Consider the following 25133-nt stretch of genomic DNA (forward strand, 5'->3'; position numbering starts at 1 on the left):
CCAAAAAGCAGGTACTGCCATGTGTTACTTATTATCTATCATCTATTATAAAAGATGAAGCTTCAGTCATGCTGTATATGCCCCAAAGCACTTCTTAAAGTTCTTAAACCTTTGGTCCTCTAGTGTTAAGTAGCAAATTCAGGGACTCAAATGATCTTTGGTTGAGTACCAGGTATGTCAGTCGTTTAAAAAATATTTATTATTGTAAATGCTATGTTTTTTGCATTTTTAGATAAAGATAAATCATATGATAATGAAAATGATAGTTCCGATGTAAGTAATACTCCTGGAAGTTTCATTACTTTTCTCAGCTTAGGATAAGGCCATTCACAAATGGCAATATCTAGTACTGGGTAGGTCTATCTTAAAAGCACATTGTGTAGGTATATCGTCATAATAGGACGGCATTATGATCTAAACATATCTTATTTCATCCTTCTCATCATAATAATCTTAATGCTGACTAACTTATAGAGAGTTATTGAAGTGTTGCCAGCATTTTGGAGTTATTTCGTTTTTCGCATTTCATATGCTTTTGTATGCTTCATATGCTCAGTGTCATCTTAAACAATCACAACAAGAATGATTACATGTTATTTTTTAGTTAGATCATCAGTTAGAAAATGAAATATCGAAAATGTCTAGTATGAAGCTGGGAACTGAAGAATTAACGCGGCGGCACCAACAAATACAAGATTTTTTCCTTCTCATGGCAGTATGTAACACAGTAGTGGTTGCTGCTAAGCCACATGGTGAAGAAGTGAGTAAGCTTTTGTATCTATTTTCACTGTGCAGCTGATCATGTATGGGACACATGTGGGACAGTGCGACATGTCGCACCAATATCTGAAAATCCATCATTTGGTTACGTAAGAATTCTATGTAATTGGAGGGAACATAGAATATATCAGTATCTCGCCCCGCTGGGATGGTTCTGCCTATATCCAATTAGCTGTAGTAACATTAGAGCACGTGGAATGTGAGTTTTAAGACAACAGATTTGTACTAATTATGTTATTCATTTTAGGCTTAACCCTTAAACTGCGGAAGCATGTTAAGTCCTGTGTGTGCCAGATGATTAGCATGTTAACGAAATTAACTCATTTAATCCTCATAATTTCCAAGCTATTGTATATAGGGCATTGAAACTTCACAAAGCAGTAGTTCAAAGTCATAGCCAGGGAATAGGGCTGAAGGATTAAATTTCCGATTTTTGGAAGAGGGAGTCCACTGGATGGGTTCATTTTTGGGGGTCCAGCGCAAAAAGATCCCTAAGAAAGTCAGAATACTAACAATTTCGTGTTACATTGTCGATATTCATAAATAAAGACAGTAGATTACTATATCCATCGTTAAAACCTTTATTATGCTTCCTATTACGGTCTGAATGTTTGAATCTTATTCAAAATCTCAGAATATCAAATTTACGGGGCTATTTTGAGGTCAAAATTCTTTAAGATATTAAAAGGAGAAATTACTTCCGGGTTTGAATTCTCGAGTATCGGCAGTTGCTGTGTGTTATGAACTATGGCTCAATGCGCTGCGAGGCGCTTGTGACATAAAAACAAACTTAAATGTGAGATGGGTCGGGCTATCAACTAGAGTCACCTACGGCAGTTCGCCAGTGCGTTGACTACAGTCGCTTGCGGCAAGGTAAGGGTTAAGATCATTATCTTGCTCATGATGACTTAAAGACACTAAAAACCATTCAATTTGGCCCCACATCTAGAATTCTTAAGTTTTCCGGTGGCGCTTTAAAGATCATGTAGCGCTTAGATAGTTTTTGCTTTGAACGATAGATTATGTTACAGAAATACATAATAATCATTCTTGAGAAATTTAGCTGTAATGAGTGATGGATTTCTGAAATATTAATGATTGAAAAGTGTATATTTGCAGACCTGCCAACTGTTATGAATAAATAGTAATAGTTTACGATCCTGACTCAGAAATTACGATGTCACGTTAGGTATGATGATGTTACGATTTTTAAATATGTCTTATTTTTGTTACGATGAAACGTCATAAAATTACGTTATTTCTCCATTGTGTTACGATAGAATGTTGTTATATTACGTTTTGAATGAATGAGGTTCGCCATTTAGCCGCTCGTGGATAGATGGCGCACGTGTCGGGAGAGGTGCTCATTTCTCTAAACAATGGCGGCCAGATGTGAAAATAAAAATGTAAATGAACTTAAAGTTGAGTTGCAGAAGAGGGGAGCAAAGACAACTGGTTGTAAATCTGATTTGATTGAAAGGTAAGATAAGTTCCCTACCGCTCAAGTGTCATACTATCCTAGAAATAATCCATTTGCACTGCTAATCCGATAAAAACACAAACTTAAACAATATACGTAGTATGTAAGTTTTCATTTCTTAGAATCCCTACGGATCTCGCCATCTCTTTTCCTGGAACAGGGAGCATGAGTTATGAAAAACTGGTGGCAGCACCTCCCGGTCGTATTTACTTAAGCATTATCGGGTTGTTTTCAGGCTGGAAGCTTATGATCGCAATGAAAACTTTCAAAACGAAGCAATCATCATACCCAGAGAACTTCTACCAAATTGGCCAGGAGATGTTACAGGCTTTAAGCAGCTGTCCAGAGATCATAGAAACATCCTGCCTAAAATTACTGATGATCACATTCGTGGATATTTCAAGTTTAGACTGGCCACTGACAGGGAGATGACAGGTGACAATAAAGCCATGGAGAAGGCCAGATTAATGCTAGAATCGAATAGAGTTGAAGCCTGCAGTTACATTTCCCTGGATGTTGACATATTTTTCACTGCTATTGTCAGGGCAGCTATGAAAAAAAAAGGTATGTTCCTTTGAATACTATAGGTATAATGAATTATTATAGACGGACGACGGGCGCCGAAGGCGCTCGGAGGACGTCCCTTTGATAAACGCGTATATGTGGATGCTAGAAAGTGTCTTCTTAACCGATTCTGACTAGCTGACGAAGTCAGAAAAAAATGACGTCACTTGACGTCCGGTTTGAAGTTCATGGGGAAATTGGAAGTAGAATTACGTCACGCTAAAATCCAGCATTCCACTAACTAAAATAAGGTAACTTATGGATCGGGTTATATGAGAATGTATTTATTTCATGAAATTTCGAACAAGATTGGGTCGATGAATAGTTTAACAATGAACCGCGTTGATCGATCGAGTTGAAAATAGCTGAAATTCCCTTAGCAACAGGAGCGAATTCATAATAACAAACCACACGTGCCGGCGCACGGTTCAGCCATCGCAGGCTCGAATCCCGGAGAATTACGCTCTCGCGTGCGCATGCGACAGTCAACCCCAGCCGTAGCACTGAAATATGTAATCATTTATCAAATTTAATGACCCTAAAACTGCGATGAGTCGCGTTGCTGTACGATTTGCTTAAAATTTCACGGCAGCGCGGCGGCCCGAGGATGAATCGGACGGTCTCGCTCCACGGAGCAGCGACATCGCGGTCGGCAAAAACATTAGTCTCCGCCCCTTCTTTCACCAAATAAGGAATTCGGTACCGCTGGCCACGTGCACTATTAATTTTGAGCCTTAGATTCCCGGTACTCGATATTCCCCCGAGAATTAGAAACAAATAAATATTTTTCGCGAGAGAAATCAATTTTTGTATTGACATTTGAATTTTACTGCTGATGATTTATTCGATTTTTTTTCTGGCAGAAAAAAATTATGCGATTGATGCGTTTCAACGTGTCTTTCATTTTTTCGTGTCTTCCTTTACTTTTCAAATGGAGCTAATCTCTAAATTAACACCAGGTCAAATTCTTCAATCTTGCAAACCGTCTCAGTTTCACCATAATGTCGGTTTTTACATTTCGGGTTTTACAAAGTGGTTTATAAACCATTGAAAAATTCCTGATACAAATCGAAATAGTAATCTTTTTAGCAGTGGTAAACCGACCTACCCCGGGTAGCCAAAGACCAGTTTATATTTAGTTAAGAAATGAGTCAAGTTATTTTCATAGAAAATTGAATTTCATTAGATCTACAGATCAAATGAACAGGTTCGTCATAATTTTCCTAATCAAAATATAAGCCAAAATTTTTAATAACCAGAAATTAATCGAACCTTAAATTTGAAGTTTCATCTTTCTTTCCCCCACCACTTAACTATATGGCATTAGTTTTCATTTTTCCAAGCTTAACAATAAGAATTGATTTAATTTCTTCAATAATTTAATGCTCGGGGCCCAAATCTACAGAACAATTTCAACATCGAAATAAAATTGATAGACTTTAAGAGTTATAGTAAGAGTTTCTTGGCAGTTTCATTGAGAACAATTAATTTTCTCGGTGTTCCTTTAGTCACTGACATTATTTTGAGTGGTTTTGTTACACTCCGTGAACGAGGTTGTTTTCGAATCGTTATGATTTCTTAATCTTAGTCGTAAAAATTAAATCAAGCTGCAGTGACGAAGCGTCCGTCACTTAGATTTCATCTATTACATATTATTAATGAATTCTGATAACAGTATCGTATTGATCATATAAAGGTACATCTCATCATCAAAATTTTAGAACTTGAGATTAGAAATGGAGAGGGAAAACCCTTGTGGCGAGATTTAACAAATCTTTTCAGGTCGACAAACCTACATGTACTTATGATTTTCATTTTGCAGATATCTTCTGCTATAGAGATCAACACCAGGAACCAAAGTGATTCGTCCTTGTGGTTTCAAGTTCGGCAATGGAGGATCACAGCTTCTAGGTTTGGGGAGATCACAAAAATTACGGACAGGCGAAATATAGAAAAACTGCTCAAGTCTAACATCAGTCTCTCCAGATTTCGACACAGAGGCAACCATTCATGGACTGCAATTTGAAAATACTGCCACTGATTAATGCCACTGATGGGAATTTCCGATTTCTAGAGATAAATGAGAATGGGGCGTTACAACCCAAAAGAACTCACCATTACTATACTCAGATACAGGGGCAAATGCATATTACAAGGAGAAAGTTTTGTTACTTCATAGTTTATGTGTTCAAGGACTTGTTTGTAGAAAAAATATTTTATGATCAGAAATACTGTGATACTATTATCCCAAAACTTAGAGAATTTTTTAATCAACATCTTGTCAAATTCATAGCCTCAACCTTGACATCAGCTTAAATTGGAATGTGAAAAAGTTTAATATGAAATAAATTTAGAATATGACTTATTTTATCGTTACAATGTTTCTTCATCTCTTTATGCTAAATGTCCAACGATAGATTTTTCAAAGTTACAAAACATGAAACAAATAAAGAGATCTAGCTGGGAATCTTGTAGAAACGTAGGGATATTACAGTGTACATCAATAGGAGCAAACAAATCTTGACAGTTTAACCCACGGTCGGCCATAAAACTATCGCCGGGCTGAAACATCTTTTCCTCCTTAGATACAAGAGGAGAACGCTCTAAAATTTGTCTATCGCTGGTTGTTCCTCCATAACAGGGGCTAACATATGTGCCACGCAGAGAAATACCAATCATAGACTTCAATGTATTCTTGTTCTTATAGGTAGAGAATGTACACAAATCAGTTAATGCTACATGAAAAATTTTCAGTGAAACCGAGCATGAGTCACATAATTTCGTGGATACAAAACTCTGCGCTTCGAAAATGTCGGTCATTTCCAGGATGCTACGGTGAATTGTAAAAATCTAGACGTACACGTGTGACCTGTTTACAGAACTGATAAGAAATTCCAACGAGTCATAAAACTGAGAAGTATACATGCGCATATACAAAACTACACTTGGAGTAACCGCGAGTTTCAAAAACAGATTTAGAATACTATATATTTCACGAATCATTCGATGAACATCACGCTCAAAACTTTCATAATCAATTTCAATGTATGGTCTAGGCTATTCAATTATAATAGCGTAATAACATTTGGTAACTTACTTTGTATAATCTGTATTGTTGTTTCATCTGCGGGAAATACGGACGATTCATCGACTTTGTCTATACTGGACATATCTGAAGAAATATTTTTGAGAACAGTCAAGTTAAAAGAAAATGTAAAAATATATCTTTGAATTTGAAATATCATATCAATTAAGTAATCTACCTAGGTCAGAATTAACTATATTTGGTGGCGATGTCATCAAACTCATTTCTCTCGGCTCCATCAGTAAGGTTTCGTCTCCTAAAATAGCAACACAGCAATTAGCAATCCAATCGAATATAAATATATTGAATAGGACTTTTTCATTTTCACTAATAAGCTCACCGGCTATTGCCTTAATTTGTACACATATTTCTTCATTTCTCTCAACTGTTTCGGATTCTTGGTGACGTAGAAACAAGATATCAGGTGACGAGATGTCAGATACCTCCGTAATGCAGTTAAATTCTACGTCTTCATTCGGATTTTGTGCTGAAAAGTAAATAAGCGTATTGATATTGGATACATTGAAATATAAAATTATGGGGAAACGGCAATACTCACAGCAAGGCATATCGTTAATCAAGTCAGTTTCTACGATTTCGTCATCAGACATCTTAACTTTGATCATTGGGAGACGTATTTTCTGTTTACACAACAAGTCCAGACAATCATCCCAGCATTTTCTGACATGTAACTCACACTCCTTTCTTGAGGATGACCGAAAATGAAATAGCCCTGGAGAGATTTGCTGGTTGTTTTCATCGTTTCCATCTATCCACTCTATTCCTTTGTCGCATACTTTCCACCATGTGTTTTCACCGAGTACCAAATAATCAGAAATCCGTCGAAAATGTGCTTGAACTAGAGATCGTCTCTTACACAGCATGTCCCACGTAATAATTGTATTTTTTCGGAATGAAGAGAGAACTTTGGTCTCCTTGCTGATTCGTGACACCTGAATAGCTAGCGTATCTCGTTTATAGCAATTCTGTCGCTCAGCTTGATGGCGAAGAAAAATATTACCGATAACGTAACCGGGTCTTTTTAGGCCCGTTGTAGCAGTAATACGCTTGCAGTCCAAATGTCCTTTCTTCATTTTCAGCTAATAGGGAACTTAGCGGAATCAAATGGAAGACATCAGCCATATGAGCGGTAATCGAATGGAAATATGATCCATAGAAGCGACGTTTTGTTGTCTTTTTTGTTGACGGGATACCGATTACTTTTTCACAAAGAAATCCGAACTCGAATGTCAGATTATATAATCGAAGGATGAGCTTTTGCGAACGTTCACTTTCCGGGCTGTAGGCTATATCACTGATTTCTGCAAGTGAAGATACAACTCTTAAAATATCTGTTGATATCAACCAGGGAAGTGTGATGAGATGGAATACAGACGCTTCTAATTGCCGGATGTAGGCTATTCAATTCAGCCCGTACATCAAAGGTTACGGCAACAGCAGTAAGCTACGCTTATCAAGTGTGTGTTACCAGCTGAACATCAGTCAACATCAACTTTGATTCGGTCGCAGAACAACCCGCAATAGTTTTAGCCCGATTAATGTTCTGCTATCGATACTACGCATGCGCACTGGGGTTCATTGAACAACGAGGAAGAAGCTGCGCATTCACATATTTTTCTGTAGAAAATCGGTTCAAATTCAACTATTTCTCGTAAAATTTGTCCTAATAGGTATGTATTTTTATTCTTCTATATCTCCGAAACCCGGTATCGGAACATTCAGTATTTATACTGTGATTAAAGTCTGTTCTTATGTGTTAAACATATGTTTTTGACAGTTCGTTCCGATTCCGGGTTTAGCGTTATTTGGGTCTTGAAGATGTCAAATATTTCGGCTCAGACTCGCGCAGCTTTCGTTTCTGACGTCATGTTGCTATGTTACGACACAAACTTATACACTACACAAAATATGATCTTTAAAATGTGTATTTACTACATAATAATGTCATTTAATAACGCTTACATTAGGCCTACACTTACAGTACATTAATACTAGCCATTTTTTATAGCCTGGTTTACGGTCACTGTCGCCGGAATTTAGAAAAATTGCCAATAAAAATAAGTTTTATTTTTATGCTTTCCGTTCATTCCCGCTCTATGAGAAAATGTAATTTTTAAGAGCAGACAGATATCAACTAAGACATGCGTAGATCTTTTTTAAGCCTTTATTCAGGAAAATCGTACAGATTTTGATTTTGATTTAAATAGCTAAATAGCGAGCAATTATGCTGATCTATATACCATCAGCAATCTTATTTAATTAGCCTTTTCTTGTTTTTTAGTCATGGATCTTTGTCGTCGTTTGGTGTGGAGAAAATGCAAACCTCCTGATCGCTGTCCTATCAATAAAAACGATACATTGATTTTGTATGCGTAGTCCAAATTTTATTAATCGATTTTCTATAGTGTACTGCTGCTATTTTGAACTGAATTTAAACACTCGATGGTTGATCACTTCCGTCATAGCCTTTTGCAAATTGTTTCTGCAATAATAACAATAATAATTATTATTATTATTTTAATATGCACAGTTTTATCTGGGTTTTTAATATATTATGTTTCAATAGATATAAAAAATAATGCTCTCGTTTTCTTGTGGTCTCTGGTCAGCTGTCTGAATCTAGGCCTATATGAATAAGACAAGGAAAAAATAAATTGCCTGAATTAGATGGAAACTATCCTGAAATTTCATTGAGTCAAAGGAACTGTTCTTGAATAATGGAGGATTTTGCACAGACTACAACCAAAATGTATAAAATAACGAATTATATCCCTGAAATAAAGTATCAGACTCACTAGAATCGGCCGATTTAATTGATCCAGTAGATCGTCAAAATCGTCATCATTTATACTTTCGTATTTATTCTATAGATATTTCAATTTATTTTCGTTGAAAATTGAAATATCTATAGAATAAATACGAAACACTTCCCTGATTACAATAACACCGTTGCCATTTTTAACAGAGCGGAAACAACCAAATTATGACGGAGCTTCCCGATCTCGCTGGTTATCGCTTATCAGGGCGTTACGTAACAAAGTGCTCGCCAACGAACCGCTATCGGCATTAGGGCAATTACAACGCACATTCAACAAGAGCAGTACAATAGCGTCCGTATTCCATCTCATCACACTTCCCTGATATCAACCCTTCTTTTTCCCATCTTTCACAGTGATTGCACAATCGTACAAGTTGTAATCGGGCATCACTCCCTTTAATCTGTGTCTTTCCTGCTAATAACTGGTCGTGGAGACATTTCATTTTTCGTTTGATTTCCTGGTTTTCTATATGTTCCGGTAGTTCTTCCATGATTAACTTGGACATATTTGCGATATCATGTAGAGTTTCGATTTCGATGATTTCGTAATCATTGGAATTTAAATCATCCAGGGAAGCAGTTGGTGAATTGAACAGGACACTTGGGACTCGCTTTACGCCGGAAAGTTCTTCGGATAGTGCTTGCTGTAAGTCGGCTTTCAATTTAAGCTCCGAAATATCAATTTTACGGGCTAAAAGTTCTCCTCTGATGTCATCGACCTTTAAGTTGCTAAAGGGTTCTATTTTGTTAGCATATTTCTTTCACATAATTCCTTTTGTAACAATGTTTTGTTTTTCCGCAATTGATCGATGACATTTACTGAAAGAGTGCGCAAGATTTTCATGCAAATTGGCATTCGCGCCACAGTGGCACTGATAGTGACCGCCGGAATTATTTCCAGCTTCGAATGCGCGTGCCGGTCCATCACCACTAAAATATCGCATCACGTCATAATACGGTGTACCTTGACTCGATATAACAGGTTACCCAAGAGATTTCAAGTCTTCTAATCTTGTATCCATATATATCAATTGGTCTGCCTCGCTAGCTCCAGATCGGCCGATTATATATATCTCGGGTATTTCGACGACTTTTTGGATATTGATAGATCTTCTTTTTGGATATTTAATACGATATTCTTCATCCGTCAAATAAACAGCGCGATCATATATAAACTGAATCATAACCATGAAATGTGAATGTCCAGCAATACTACTGTGGTCATGCCAAAGTTTCATGTGTCGGGTCCGATGGAAATCGCGAACACAGTGACGAAGAGAATAGACACAGCAATTTGCGCTTCGAGATTCACCGATTGTACTTAGATATGATTTCAATTCTTGGTTGGACATATTTTCGTCAAAGTCCCGCAGAATTCCTAATTTCTCGTGACGGTCTAGTGCATCCTGTCGAATATTTTCTAGCGCCCTTTTTCGACCATACACAATTACTTTCTGTATTTGGAGTTCTCCATTCGAATTGATTATTTCTTTTTCGAATTCCTTCGGTGCTACAAGTTCACCCAGATTGATTTCCCCACTTTAAATTTTTCCTTTTATTTCGTTTGATAGTTCCTTTGCGCTGCGCTCACATGGTAAGGTGATGTGACCATAAAGACGCTTTTTGCAGCGTCTCACACGCTTTGGGATATCTTCCTGATATCACAACATTAGTATTGAATTTGTCGACATTTATTCCTTGCAATTTCGCATATTCCTTTAAGATCTGACCACCCTTTTTACTTATTTTACCATCGTTTCCAGTAACATTATATTTTCTTGCCATCTCCGACCAGTTTATATGTGTATTTTCCTCCAATGTACGTATTTCAGACAGAAAATCTGTTCTTTCAAAATTGTAGGCGTCGAGACAACCAACCGGATTCTTTTTTGCTTGAGTACCGCTTCCCTCGGAGATTATACTTTGAGCAACACGATTTGCTGCAGTGGACATTTTCTCAAAATATGTTGCCTTAACACGACGGTCATGGTGAGCGAAAGAATCTCCGATTGCTAATAATCGATTGTCGTCATCTTTAATTAACTGGTCACGTATTCTCCTTCTAGCGTTTTTCATTGTTTCATTAGTGGAGTTTGATTTCTGATAAACCGCCTGTAAATAAATGGAATTCGAATATTGATTAACATACAGTTTGAAATGTAAAGATTATAAATCCGATACATATCTTTCAATTCATATCGTCTCATCATGATAAGGTGTAATAGAACCGAACAGTTTCAATACATGAACTCTTCTGTGATATCGAGGAGTGTTGCAATTAAGATTATACATGTATGCAGAACTCCAAACTTTGCAATGCATTGCCCGATTATTTAGAAGTGAGCGCTGTAGAGTGTATAAATTTCATTTTATCAGCCCATAGTGAACAAAATGGACTTTCCCGCCGGAAATAAGTTAAAAAGAAAGATGTAGCCTTTAAGTGAAAACTATTAGCACTCGGGAGTCTACTTGAACTAAAGCGACTGCGGTTGATAATAGGATTAACGTGCTGTATAATAAACATTATTGCAGCAATTCTGAAATTCGGGTGCGTATTTTTTCTACTAACGAAATAGGCGTTGCACCAGCCCAGGCATATATACCTATCAGAATGCAAAAACTGCAATGCAATAGACAACAATTTGTTAGTTGGTTTTGTTTACGGTATATATAACTCTGTAAAATGGATATAAACAATTAAATATTAGATATTGGAGAAATAGAATTACCTTGATAGCATCTTCAATTGGCTCTTCATACGATTTCTCAAAAATGGGCTTTACTGATTCGATGATTCTTTTTGCAGCCTTTCTTGCGGCCGTTTTCTGTTTGTTACGGGGCGGTTTCGCATTGGTAATTTCTTTGAGAACCTCTCTACACACAGTGGAAGCAGATGATAGTCCTTTGTCTTTTTTGCTGACATGGAGACAACTAATATGACCGTCACGAGACTTGCAAGTAATACATCCCTTAAGAGTATGGGATTCTTTCATATTTTGCGGAAGCTTGACCCAGCATTCATGAGAGAAATACTGTAGAAATTCTTCTTTTTCACCGTTTTGATTTTTATGAAGCCAGTACTGTCTGTCCTTGAGCACAAGTTCGATCCGTTTTATTTCTCTCGCAAAAGTATTAGAATCCTTGAATTTCAAATTTCGTAAATCTTTCGTGATATTGTTATATAGATTGTATCTTTCACCGGCTGTCAAATGCGAGTTATGACGAGGTTTTGACTCACGTGAATGGAGAAAATGTTTGTCTTTTGTCACTCTAGCTGCTAAAACTTTGACAAAATTACAGTAATCCATGATCGAGCATGTACCATGTTTTCAACGCAAAGCCTAAGTCAGAGAACATTAAATCTAAAAACACATTTGTTTGTGGTTTATGTTAGTTGTATTTCCCGCCAAATAGCTGTTGCCGACCAACTCGCAACAGTTTCAATTTTCCCTGGTTTTTAATTTCGGAGTTTTATATTTTGAATGGAGTTTTGTTTACAGGATATAACAAATATTTTGGACAAATACAAATAGTTACATCAATATTATTAAGTGAAAATATTCTAAAGATCTGTAGAAGGATAAAAATGGCTAATTCGTAAACAAAATCCATTCCTGTATCTCATTGCCGTTCAATCACAGCGCTTATAATTTCTAAGAAATCTCATATATTATTAATTTACTTATGCAAGATACTGTAAATAATTCCTTTAATGCGTAGTAGTTGTATCAAATTTAAAGTTGTAGGTAATACAACAAATATAATTGTCTTGTGAACTTTTATTCTGTCTGAACTATACGCATCACATGTGTACAGCAAGCGCTATGTGTATAGTGATTGACGTCATCCTTCCTAGCAGTGTTACACTGCTGTACTATTTTTAGCATATGTCACAAATCTTTTACTGAAACCTAAAATCTACGCCCACCATTAATGATATGAATAAACATATAACGGAAAACGATGGCTAACATATCAACCTAATACCAGAGTATATGGTCATCTTCAAGTAGTTACTCCATTTTACAAAAATGTGTATACATGATATAGGTCAGTCGGTTTTTGGTACCCAAAAATCGTAAAAGTTGACCTAGCAGACCAAATAGACAGACCCAAGCTATAACCATGTACTTTTCAGTTAGATACTAACCTATAGTAAGCCATGTTAATATTCATGTATGTAAGTTTTTAGTGGTGGGCGTGGATTTTATCGATTCTATTCGGATTTATAGGTAAAGTAATTAGCAAATTACGGGAAAAGTACTGGGCCAATCCGAAATTTTATTTCACAGTTCTCTTCAGCACATGTTGACCTTTCATATTGGCACTGGTTTTTTAAACAAATGATAATTCATAGTAGAAAAAATTTAACATTAATCTCCCTGGAATAACAACACATCGAATGGGCTGTACTGCAGCGTGCAGCATTAACTGATTTGTGTAGTGGACTGGGCCTGAAATGAATCGGGATTTCTGTCGCATCTAAAATAACCCTTGTAGGAAATCGTTTCCCAAAATTGACAGGCATATACAAATCTATTAGGTCTTTATCGGGCCAAGAATTTATTTCACTCAGCTGGAAATATATGAAAATTATCCAGACATTAACAACATTTGACACTAGACTTTCACTGATATTGAAGAACATAGCCAGTTCATTGTCATCTTTTGCCTGACGCAAGTTTATACAAGTGAGAAAAAATTTATCTTCTGGTCCGAGTGGAGTGGACCTCTCCTGCAACTGGTAAGCTGCGGGACCGAGCAAGTTAAAGACATACATAAAATGTTCGTAATCATCAAATCCTGTATAGTAATGGACGGCATCCTTATTGTCTTTGAAATGATGAATAGAGAATCTTGTCTTGAATTTCTTCATTAAAGTACACTGAATACTACAGTCCATAGTTGTAGGGTCGGAATCCGGTGGTACTTCAGGTGTAGGCTCGGTGGTGACGACAGTTTCTTCGTGTTGGATAACAGACAAGTCAGGGAATGTTATTTTTCTTTGTTTGGCTGCCCTCTCTTCTCTAGCAATTTTTTCGGCACTTTCTGAATTCTTTTTGAAGACAAATATAGATGGTACAGCATCAGGTTTTAGTATTTTCTTTGCTCCTGAAAATATAAATGAGAGTACATCATAATGCGATATCAATAAATTAGGCCTACTGCGTAACTCAAGGAAGGTAGCCCATACTAAGGCCACACCAAAAGAAAACCCTGTTGCTCGGGCCCGACCGACCCGATATTTCGTCATTTCAAATAATTTTTTTCGAAATAAAATAAAATTGCCTACCGACCCTATTTCAAAATTGTGGACGAAATAACCATTTTCAAAAATATATATTTGGCCGACCGACTACAAAGCTCTCCATTCTCGTAAATATTTTTTTCTTTTTCGTGAAATCGTGATGTCGGCACCGAGAGGACATGATAGAAATATCTTATTACATCGGATTTAACAATTTTATTCTGGATATGGTACTTGTGTGCTCAGACAACGTTGCTAATCAGATATTGATGGCGACCTTGGATTGTAAAATTCCAGGAATTCCGTATACAATATATTATACGCCTATTCAAGATTTTGATGTTTTTCTTTTTATAAACAGTTTCCAAGTGTGAAATATAATAAAAAAACATCAACTTCCCTTTATCATTGTGGTCGTCTAGCTGCTAATCATTTTTTTAACTGGAAATTTGGTCCCGTAAAAAAATTATTTACGGCGACCTACCCACTGTCAGAAGAATACCCGAAATTTTTTTTTTCTATAAGAAAAAAAATTCCCTACCGACCTACCCATTTTGGTGATTGCCCCGCCCGAGAAACAGGATTTTTTTTGGTGTGGCCTAACTTATTTTTTTCTCATAATGGCAAATTAATAAATTTCATTGGCATAATAATTACTATAGGCTTATTTTTACAAATATCATAACAAAGACATAGACATTACATTCACAGCACTTAATGCAGGGAGTATTTGAAAATTGCTGCTCCCTTCTTACTTACTTGTCAAGATTAAGCTGTAGACCTATATATCAGGCTGTCTCAACCAGCGATAGATTCAAAACATTGGTAAATTGGTTACAGCACATGTATGGTTTATTCAATTCCCTAATTTTCATTTACAACACTCACCTAACAAGCCAGGTTCCCTATAATCAGATGCGTTGAAATGGTCGTGACACACAACACTGTATTTACCAGGCTGCCAGAGTTTTTTTTGTCTCCATCCAGTCTTTTGATTGCTATACGCCACTTCATACACAATTGACGATCCGATGGGAATTTATGCCCTCCTTTGTGGTTATTACAATTCGGTACAACACAAAAGAGCGGCATTATGTCAATGACATGAACCCGGAAGTAAAACGATGAATACTTCAGTCACCTCTCGTTACACACGCCATCTGGCGTTCAACTATATGGCGAACCTCATTACTAGAAATTTTTAGCATTAGCATATTTTACTTGTCTTTGTAACGAATACGGTTGCGATCGTAGTGTGATTCATTCAACTCGCTACCCGCTACCTAGACTGGTTACCTAGTTACCTGGTTTCTATTGACTTGGACAGGCAATCATTCTACTTGCTATCCATTATGGTTTATGTTAGTATGTTATATTTCATTTCTCTGTATTTTTTTTTTCTTAATCCTATTATTGTTATTGTTATATTTTTATGTAATGCTGATGTGTTTATGTAACGTAAAGTGTCAATAAATAAAATTGGTGGTTTCTGTTTTGGACCGCTACCTAGACTGGTTACCGGTTTCTTTTGACTTGGACAGGCAACCAGTCTACTCGCTATCCATTATGGTTTATGTCATCCTCGCTTGCCAGGGGTTTGGTATCACTCCCGAACTCGCTTCCACCAGCCCCCTGGCCTCATGAAGCGTGATTTCATTACTGGCGCTGTTGCGCATGACGTCATATTTCGATTTGCGAAATTCCTTCCTTGTTTAGTAAAACGTTCGTTGATTGGTCCATTAAACGGGAAAACCAATAGAAGCCTAAAGTCGTTTGTTACAAGCGCTGTGATTGGTACGACCTGATTGTGGTCGGCTAGTAACGACTTCAACGACTCGTTAGGTCAAGGGGTTCGGCGAACAGCTTTAGCGTAGCGGGTTCAAATCCCTTGATGGGTGAAGTTGGGTTTATGTTAGTATGTTTCATTTCTCTGTATCTTTTTTTAGCCGACTTGGGACTTTAGTCCCAGGGGGCTATTACGTTCACTTTTCGTCCGTCGTCCGTCCGTCCGTCCGTCTGTCCGTCCGTAGACGGAATCCAGTTATTTTGGGAAGTTTTGAAGACGCTTCAAGGTTATGTCTTGATATTTGAGTTACACATGTATCTACCCTAGACACATCTTCAGCCCAAAAACTGGCCCTGTCAGATTCAAGATGGCCGACTGGCAGCCATTGTTGTTCGCCAAAATCAGCACTTTTTACACATTTTTGAACTTTTTGAGGGAAATTTTGAAGACGCTTTGATCAATTACCTTGATCTTTCGGGTATATGTGAATTCCCCCAGGGCCCATCAGCATAAAAAAAAATTGGGTCGATCGGATTCAAGATGGCCGTCATATGACCTTTTTAGTGCCCAAAAACGTTAATTTTGGCCCAAATTCTGAATCCTGTAGCTTCCTACTGGTTTATCATTTCTCATTGCAATTTGTGATGGGTATTCTTTGGAAAGGGATGTTTTATACCTCAGACAGGTATTTTTCATCAGCCAATTATGACGCAATTGGCGGCCATCTTGGTGTCAGCAGTACTCATTCGTAAGTGGGAAAAAGTTTTTCCACATTATATTGATACCTAAGCGTATTTTGTTACCACAATCATTTAGAAAGTTGCAGCTCATAACGTGTTCTATGATTGTGGTGAGTTTCGAGGTCATTGGTTTTTGTATATGGCCACCAGGGGGCGTTGAATAATGCAATATCTTAGTATTTCTATATTATATTCGTATCAATGCATATTTTGTAACCACAATCAATTGGAAAGTTGTAGCTCATGACATCATCTATGATTGTGGCAAGTTTTAAGGCCATTAGTTATTCTATATGGTCACCAGGGGCCGTTGAATAGTAGAATAACTTAGTATTTCCTTATTATATTGGTACCTAGGCATATTTTGTTACCATGATCAATTACAAAGTTATATTTCGTGACATGTCTTATGATTGTGGTGAATTTCAAGGTCATTGGGTTTTGAATATGGTCACCAGGGGGCGTTGAATAGTAGAATAACTTAGTATTTCCTTATTTAAGTGGTAACGAGGCATATTTTGTTATCACAATCAATTACAAAATCGTAGCTGCTGACATGTTCTATGATTGTGGTGAGTTTCAAGGTCATTGGATTCTGTATATGGTCACCAGGGGGCGTTGAATATTGAAATTGTTAGATTGTTGAGCATTTGGAACCACTTCCCATGTGGGCATGGTGTCCCTGGACCCCTAGTTTCGTAATCTTATTATTGTTATTGTTATATTGGTTTATATTGCTGATGTGTTTATGTAACGTAAAGTGTCAATAAATGAAATTGGTGGTTTCTGTTTTGGACGGTTTCGGTTGGAAATTAGCTTGAAATATTTTAATCATGGCGGACGCGAGTGAGGAACAGTTTGATGAAATATCATTCGGGAATAATTCATCGGCAACAGAGTCAAATGACGATGAACCGCCTGAAACAAAAATCTGCTCAGGTATTCAAACATTTTCCTCGTCGTTTACTACCGAGTACTCGTTCATCAAAAGGTCTCAAAAGAGTTGACTTTATTCCTCGTGGAACACAACATTCCACTATCAGCAAGCGATCATGCTGGTAGATTATTCCGTGCAATGTACAAAGGGAACCCCAGAGGGGCTTCGGGGTCATGTTACTCTTAAGGGTGTCAGTGTTACTCTTTTAAAAGTTAATTGTTAGGATTTGGTAAGTAGTCAGGTTGGCAGGTCTGTATTTGAAGGAATTTTTACATTGCGTAGTTTATCTGATACCCATGTAGATGGTGCTGATGGTGACTCAATAGGGTCTACACGCTGTATTCCCACCAGCGCAAACTCCTAGCTACATAAATTTCAGTGTTTATAAAAAAATAACATTTTGTACTGGTATATGGGTTAGTGGACTATTGAATGAGATCATAATTAGCATTTTGACTAATTGAGCGCTACTTGGTCTTTAATCAGGTCTTACCAAGAAAATGTTGGTGGTTTCCTACATTTGTATTCATATACACTAGGTTCAAATAGGTTCTAGGTTTCATAGATCAGTGATTGTAGATTGTTTTTAACCTTCTCACCAAATACTGTAGTTGATCTGCCTGTTCACTATTTCATCAATATTTTTTTGTGTATATTGCCGTTGCAGTATGCTGAAGAAGAAGGAATCCCAGTTCAGACTCATGAAATTTCAGATATTGAGGATACAACAGCGGATACTGACTTGAATATAGATCAAAGACAAAAGAAAAAACATCATAAAAAGCATCATCGTCGTCATCGAAATCATAGAAACATCGACATAGAACCAACAACAAAAACTAGTTCACATGAAACATTAATTTCACCAAAAGCTGAAAATAAAGCTGGCAATAATTTAACAGAGGCACATTATCGTGAGGCCAGGCATTGTGGGAGTAAACTAAAGCGAAAGAGAAAGGATAAGAACATCTCGGAACATGATTGTGGTCCAGTTGAGATAACATTGTGCTATGAAGCTGAGAGTCCCGATGAACTGGCACTCGTAAAGGCTGCGTATCGTTATGGCTGCCGTCTTCTGAGACGTGGTGTCAACTCAGTTACAGTTTGGTTTCCTTGTGAGTTAGTCTATTGTTGTAGGTTTTGTGCTTACCTACTATGTACTTCTTAAATTCATCTGTCAGTTGAGACCATTGAATTAATGATTTACAGAAAGGTTGCAAATAGAAAAATGGTAACTGGTAATTTTATGAACACGTTAGTCCATAGACATGAAATTTCTTTCAATTAACTTCTAGTTTTAATCATGGAACAACAGTTAAGATCACAATTAGCCAGGGGTTTGGTACATTGATTTTAAATTTCTGTTGAATAATCCTATATAATTTCAGCTGAAGGTGAAGTGACGTTTAAAGTTTTGAAAGTGTTACCATTCGATGCAGAGAGGAAAAGAATGTCTGTTGTCATACAATATCCAAACTGCGAGAATGTGATTGTATATACAAAGGGTGCTGATTCATCCATATTGTCAAATCTAGCTGATGTTAGCGGTAATCTAGAAGAAGAAGCCCTAATTAAACAAACTGAATTGAGTATTGAACTTTCAGCAAACCAAGGGTTGCGAACTTTATGTATGGCGAAAAAGGTTTGTATGAAATTTATTGTAAACGTTAATGTTCATAGCCAGTTTGAATATTACATTATACAGCAAATGATTCATTACTGTTATTTAGACCCTCACTCTGCTGGAATATGAAGCCTGGTTGAACATGTATGAACAAGCTGACCTTATGACATATGATCGAAAGGACAAAGCCTTATTCCATGCAGTTTGTCAGCTGGAAACTGACCTGGAACTTCTCGGTATAACCATAATTAGAATCCTAAGACCCTTATAGAAAAATAGCTACAGTTGAATCCAGTGTTCTCCACGGCCGTTAGCTTGGCCACACTGATGTAGTACCTTATCAAATGCTTTTTCGAAATCCATAAAGACAGAGGCCTATCAGTCGATTTTCCAGAGTCAAAGTATCTGGTCATCCATGGTGTCCTAGGCCGTATTGACTGTTTGTAGACCTTCCTTTTATAAGGAACATCATTTTCAATTGCCTGGTGCAGCTGTGTCAGTATACACGCGATCTTGGTTGACAAGAACAAGAATACCAACAGGCAATTTCTCAAGAAGGATTATTTGTGATGATGTATTTATGTAACATTATCGATAAAAACAAAAGCTATCATAATTACAACATTTAGGCTAGGCCAATCGATGGCCTCAATGGATATAAGAACTGATTTCTTAATTGCAGGGGCCAGTTGCATAGTCATGATTAAGACTTTAGACCAGTCTAAGACCAACTTAGTACTGTAGTCAATTTAACAACTTAAAACCAGTCTTATGATTTAAGACCACTTATGGACTTAATTCATGACTTAGCAACAGGCCCCATGGTCTTCAAGTCATTTTGGAGCCCATAGTTATGGACAAAGTTTTGGAGTGAGCAGAATTTTTTCTTGAAAAGGTGATTAGTGTCAAGGATTTGCATTTCAGACGTGAATAATTTTATAGGCTAGTACCCTAGTTTGTCCAGAAACTACACAGAACAGAAAGTCAGTTACTTTCAGAAGATTTTCACCGGAATCATGTGGGAGATTTCCAGAAGATTTATTGCTGGAATATTTCTGGCCGGGGATCAGATTCTCGGAGGATTTTTTCAGGCAGATATCTGGCCGGGGTGAGGTAGGGTTTAGGGTTAGGGGTTAGAGGTGTAAGGTTTGGGGGGTTAGGGAAATATTCCAGAATTCTGCCTAACCCCAACCCTCCTCAGATTAGATATCTGCTGGAAATTTCCAGAAAGAAATCTTCGGGAATTTTGCCTACCCCCACCCCTCCTCAGATCAGATATCTGACAGAATTTTCCAGAAATTTCCGGGAAATTCTGTAATATGTAATATCTGGACTTGTGGCATTATGCACAACCCTGCCAAGCTTTTTACCTGTGGAGAACACTCTTAGAAACCCACTTAATACAGATAAGTTTAATTCAGATTTGGATCTACCTATAATCCAGGTGTTATTTAATCCCTCCAAAACCTGTGATGTAGCTTAAATTTATGGTAACTATGACAAAAATTGTTTTGAAAAAGATATATTTTTACCATAGTATGTGGAAAAACTTGTGACTTGACCAGAGTTCATATGATATGGCAGTGTAATATGTTTTCAGGCGCATCTGGGATTGAGGACAATTTGCAGGAAGGAGTCCCTGAAACAATTACTAGTTTGAGAAAGGCTGGCATAAATATCTGGATGCTTACTGGAGATAAACAGGTCGATACTATTCGATGACAACATTTTCAAGATCTAGTACTTAGGTTATGATCTAATTTTGTTAGAGACATATTTATGTTTATGTAGGAAATCTGTCTTGTAGGAAACTGCAATAAATATTGGTTATTCATGTAAACTGATCGATCCACAAGATCACATTATCAAACTCAATGCTACGAAGAAGGTACCTATTTAAACTTCATAACCTCATACCATAACGGTCTCAAAATAACTTCATTATCGCTCTGAAATTTCCAAAGAGGTTGTTTTATGAATATCAGTATATACATGTGCATGTACTTATAACACTGTCAGGTATCTTTTTAGATGAGTTTTGTTCATTGAAATTTAAAAGTTCATTGATGATAAAAGATCATCCTGATAATTTTACAGGATGAAGCAGAAAGATTGATTGAAGAAAAATTAGAGTGGCTTCAGAAAACAAATCGACAAATTGAGGTTCGCCAAGGCTACCGACGACCAGCAGTCCGTAAAGATATAGTGTTAGTTATCGATGGTATTACGTTAGGATTTGCTTTAGACGAGGAATCAAAACTTGATCGCAGGTTTTTGTCAGTTGCTGAACAGTGTTACTCTGTTATATGCTGTCGTGCAACTCCTCTTCAAAAGGTAAACATCAGGTTGCAGACTCACAGACTCGCTGACTATTTACAATGCATCTTGTGGTAACATATAATTTTTGAGTTTGTGTGGTACGGTACAGCTTGGAATAAACATAACAAAATTTGCACATGGTTTGCGTTGAAGGCATCGCATTCTCGTTTATCGTTCCAATTGAAACACATAGTACACGCGATTTAAACACGTTTTAAAGCCGATACAACGATGTATGGTACGCGTTTGATTTCTTTCCAAACCGCCAATCATTTTGCGATCTGATCTGTACCATATGCCTCTAATTTACCGCAGTAAATGTTTGAATCAGGGATGAAAATCTTCAATCCAAAGACAGATTTTTCACCTTTCAGTTTCACTTCCATCACTCTTGAAAGCAGTGTAAATCCGGGTCACAAAGTTCTGAAATCGGTAGATCACAGCGGCCATAAAAGCGCTGCGAACCGTAAAAGCGTTGATTATCTGTGTTTTCCTGATCTCCATTCAGACAGTACAGATTGAATCAATAATTGTTTCTATTTGAATTGTAAACATTCTATTGATTGTACGCGTGACACAGGAAAAGCCGATCTCAGACGCAGAACCGGCATATGTATCTGCCGTGAGGCCGGGGCCGGGTTAAAGACTTGTGGCTGCGCCCGGGACTGTGACTGTGTTTCAGATGCTACCGGCGCAATTCAATTCAATAGTTGATTTTGTGGCTCAACTTCACAGAAATTGTGTCAATTAATGGTTAATTTTCATAAAATTTTCTAAACACGCGCGTTGCAGGTCATTGCGAGTACTAGTTTCTTTTTCCGACCTTTTGGAATTGCCCGATTTCATCTCTGTTGAATTGAATTTTTAATTTTTTATCTTACTTGAGACAATATCAAACTAGACAACTTTTTTGTTTGTACTTTTTTTGCTGTACTTGTAGGCATCGGTGGTGAGTTTAGTGAAAGCTAATTTAAGAATGACAACCCTAGCTATCGGTAAGATTTTGATCGAATGAATAGGCTTGGATAGAATTGCAGTGTAACCTTGTTCTAACAAGTCACTGGTTTATGCAATTGTTTGATAGATCCATATGACATAAGAAAATTTGTTGTGGTGTCAGATCATCATTTATTCCTTTATCCATGGAAAGAAAGCCCCCTCCCCGGGTTTGATTTCCATATCAACTGGTTTCAGGGATCTAAATTATAGTGTCTTAAGAAATAAGGCCTACTAAGATATCCAGATTGACATCATCAACCATAATTGCTTTGAAATATAAATAAAATGCATATCGGCCTAGAGAATATAAATGAAAAACGAGTACACAATTGAAATTTTTGGCTCGTGTTAGCGAGTCTATTATGTCACCGGTCTGGCCGATCGATAGTCATTCGTATGCTTAATACACTACACTAAAATCTATTTTTAGCACATTCAAACACAATTTCATTAGCCTGTAATTTCACTATCAATGGGTGAATTGAGTAGATTTAACCAAACATATATTTCCTAATTTTTATGCCCCCGGCTCAACTTTAGTTGAGAGGGGGCGTAAAAATACTATGTTAACAGCCTAAAAGTCACAATTGTTGACCGAGTCATTTCAAACTTGGTACACAAGTAGGATATCACATAGGCCAGAACCCTATTTTAAATTGGGTTGTTTTCAATTCAAATTATGGTCACCAGGGGGCCAACATGAACAATGACGTTAACAGCCTAGAGGCCGCTATTGTTGACCGAATCATTTCAAACTTGTACACTAGTTGGATATCACTTGGGATCGAAGCCTATCTAAAATTGGGTCGATATGAGAAATTTTGTAATGGCCTAGAGGCCACAATTGTTGACCAATTAATTTCAAACTTGGTACACAAGTAGGGTATCACTTGGGCCAAATCCCTATTTAAAATTGGGTCGATTCGATTCAAATTATTACTAGAGGCTGCAATTGTTGACTGATTCAAATTATGGCCATCATGGGAAAACAGCCTAGAGGCTGCAACTGTTAATTAATTATTTACACTTAGTACACATGTTCTCTAATATCATTCTTATAGAAATAATTGTGGCCATGATATTTTCTAATGCATTTTCCACAAACCCTGTAACTTCACGTGGCCGTGAATTTCAGGCCAGGGACATTCGAGGCTTGCCTCATTCTAGTTTTTTTAAGCTTGCACAAAGTTGAAAGCTGTGGGTTTCAGATTCTCTTAGAATATTACCTAAAAAGGCCTAAAGTTCGTTTTGATTTGAACACATTTTTTTTATGCAGCATCTTTAACTGTCCATAATGAAACATGTGAAATTCAATGCCATTTGCATCACAAGAACTTTCTCTTGTCAAAATCCGACACTTTGTTCGGTAGTTATTATGGACTTTCGAAGACCATAACTACCCCAAAATCTTGGTAGTATGTAGGCCTAGTTTTTTTTTAACCAGTTTCACCTCCCTCATGACATCATAGCATTGAATATGTTAATGAGGTTCAGGTGGATCATCCTGAAGGGCTTCCCCAGTGATGTCATGAGAAGAACATACATGCAGAGCAGCATTGATCATTTTACCCCCAACCAGATAAACTTCTCAATGAAGCAGATTTGATAATGAAAGTATGTTGCAGGAATGAAGTTGGTGGAATGCTAAGCCCCTGTCCAAAGGTCACATTAATTCCATGTGGCCACCAGGGCGTGCTCGATACTTGAAATGTAACTTAAGATCACCTTGTTGACGAAACATATTTCATTATGTTCCCTGGTGGGGATTGGGGCACGTGATATTTCAACCCCTATTGATTTGGAGCTTATTGGCCATCAAATATGGCAAATTTGTACAATACAGCCTAAAATTCTCGATGGATTTCCATGAAATTAAGTTACTGAGTTTTGGCGGGTAACATGTGCATCCCTATCGAAAACTGAGGTCATCGGCCATCAAATATGGCTGCCAGGGCAGTCTTCTTGAACTTATCGTTATTATGATCGCTATTATATTATTATCATCATATTTGCGATTTGAATTTGCGATTTGAATTATGATTATCTTATTATTATTATGATTATTATTTATGAATTACTACGTTCATGTATCAATTTATCGATACGTTAAATTAGCGTTAAATTAGTGCTACCTCACGTTAAATTGGGGTTACCAAGATTTTTGGTTTCGCCACCAGAGGAGTTGAATATTGAATTATATACAATTTTTCTATTTATATCGGTACCTAGGGATATTTTGTAATATTCCCTAGGGACATTGAATAACGAAACTTTCAAATTTTTGGGCATTTGAAACCACTTCTCCAAGTGGGCGTGGTATCCTTGGATCACAGTTGTCCCTGCGCAGCATTGAGCCGAGGGCGGGGACTTGGTATCCACCTCTGTCTATTCTATCTGTCTACGGAATCCTGTTATTTTTGGGAAGTTTTGAAGATGCTTCAATGGATTGTCTTGATATTTTGTTTATACATGTATCTACCTCAAACTCATATTTAGCCCAAAAGCGGGTCAAGATCAGATTCAAGATGACTTTTTACACATTTTTTAAGTTTTCAAGATAGATTTTGAAGATGCTTTAATCACCACTTTCTCTGTAAAATAAATTCTGAATTGAATTGACTGGTTCCCTGCCTCTTCAGGGAGCCAGGGGCGGTAGTCTATGGTGGCATTAAACTTTATCGGATGTTGGTAGTGGATTGTCATTTGAAGGAAATGCAACTTATTCTTGCTTT

General features: G+C 37.1%; 2 protein-coding genes across 5 annotated transcripts in view; both read left to right on the forward strand.

Moving 5' to 3' along the window:
• Positions 1-25133, forward strand: part of LOC141904983 (phospholipid-transporting ATPase VD-like) — a 117188-nt gene that overhangs the window by 65409 nt on the left and 26646 nt on the right. For all 4 annotated transcript variants that reach the window (XM_074793651.1, XM_074793652.1, XM_074793654.1 and 1 more), the window contains 9 exons: positions 233-273; positions 605-760; positions 18127-18574; positions 18848-19101; positions 19190-19319; positions 20684-20787; positions 20891-20971; positions 21181-21417; positions 22343-22397. In XM_074793651.1, coding sequence (XP_074649752.1) covers positions 233-273; positions 605-760; positions 18127-18574; positions 18848-19101; positions 19190-19319; positions 20684-20787; positions 20891-20971; positions 21181-21417; positions 22343-22397 — 1506 coding nt within the window. The remainder of the gene's footprint in view (positions 1-232; positions 274-604; positions 761-18126; positions 18575-18847; positions 19102-19189; positions 19320-20683; positions 20788-20890; positions 20972-21180; positions 21418-22342; positions 22398-25133) is intronic.
• LOC141904984 (uncharacterized) lies at positions 1507-4832 on the forward strand. Its single transcript, XM_074793655.1, has 4 exons — positions 1507-1969; positions 2061-2260; positions 2496-2824; positions 4647-4832. Exons 2-4 carry the CDS (start codon positions 2160-2162, stop codon positions 4685-4687), a joined length of 471 nt encoding a protein of 156 aa, XP_074649756.1. The 5' UTR covers positions 1507-1969; positions 2061-2159; the 3' UTR covers positions 4688-4832.

The sequence above is a fragment of the Tubulanus polymorphus genome, chromosome 5 (assembly GCF_964204645.1).
Source record: "Tubulanus polymorphus chromosome 5, tnTubPoly1.2, whole genome shotgun sequence".
Taxonomy (NCBI): domain Eukaryota; kingdom Metazoa; phylum Nemertea; class Palaeonemertea; order Tubulaniformes; family Tubulanidae; genus Tubulanus; species Tubulanus polymorphus.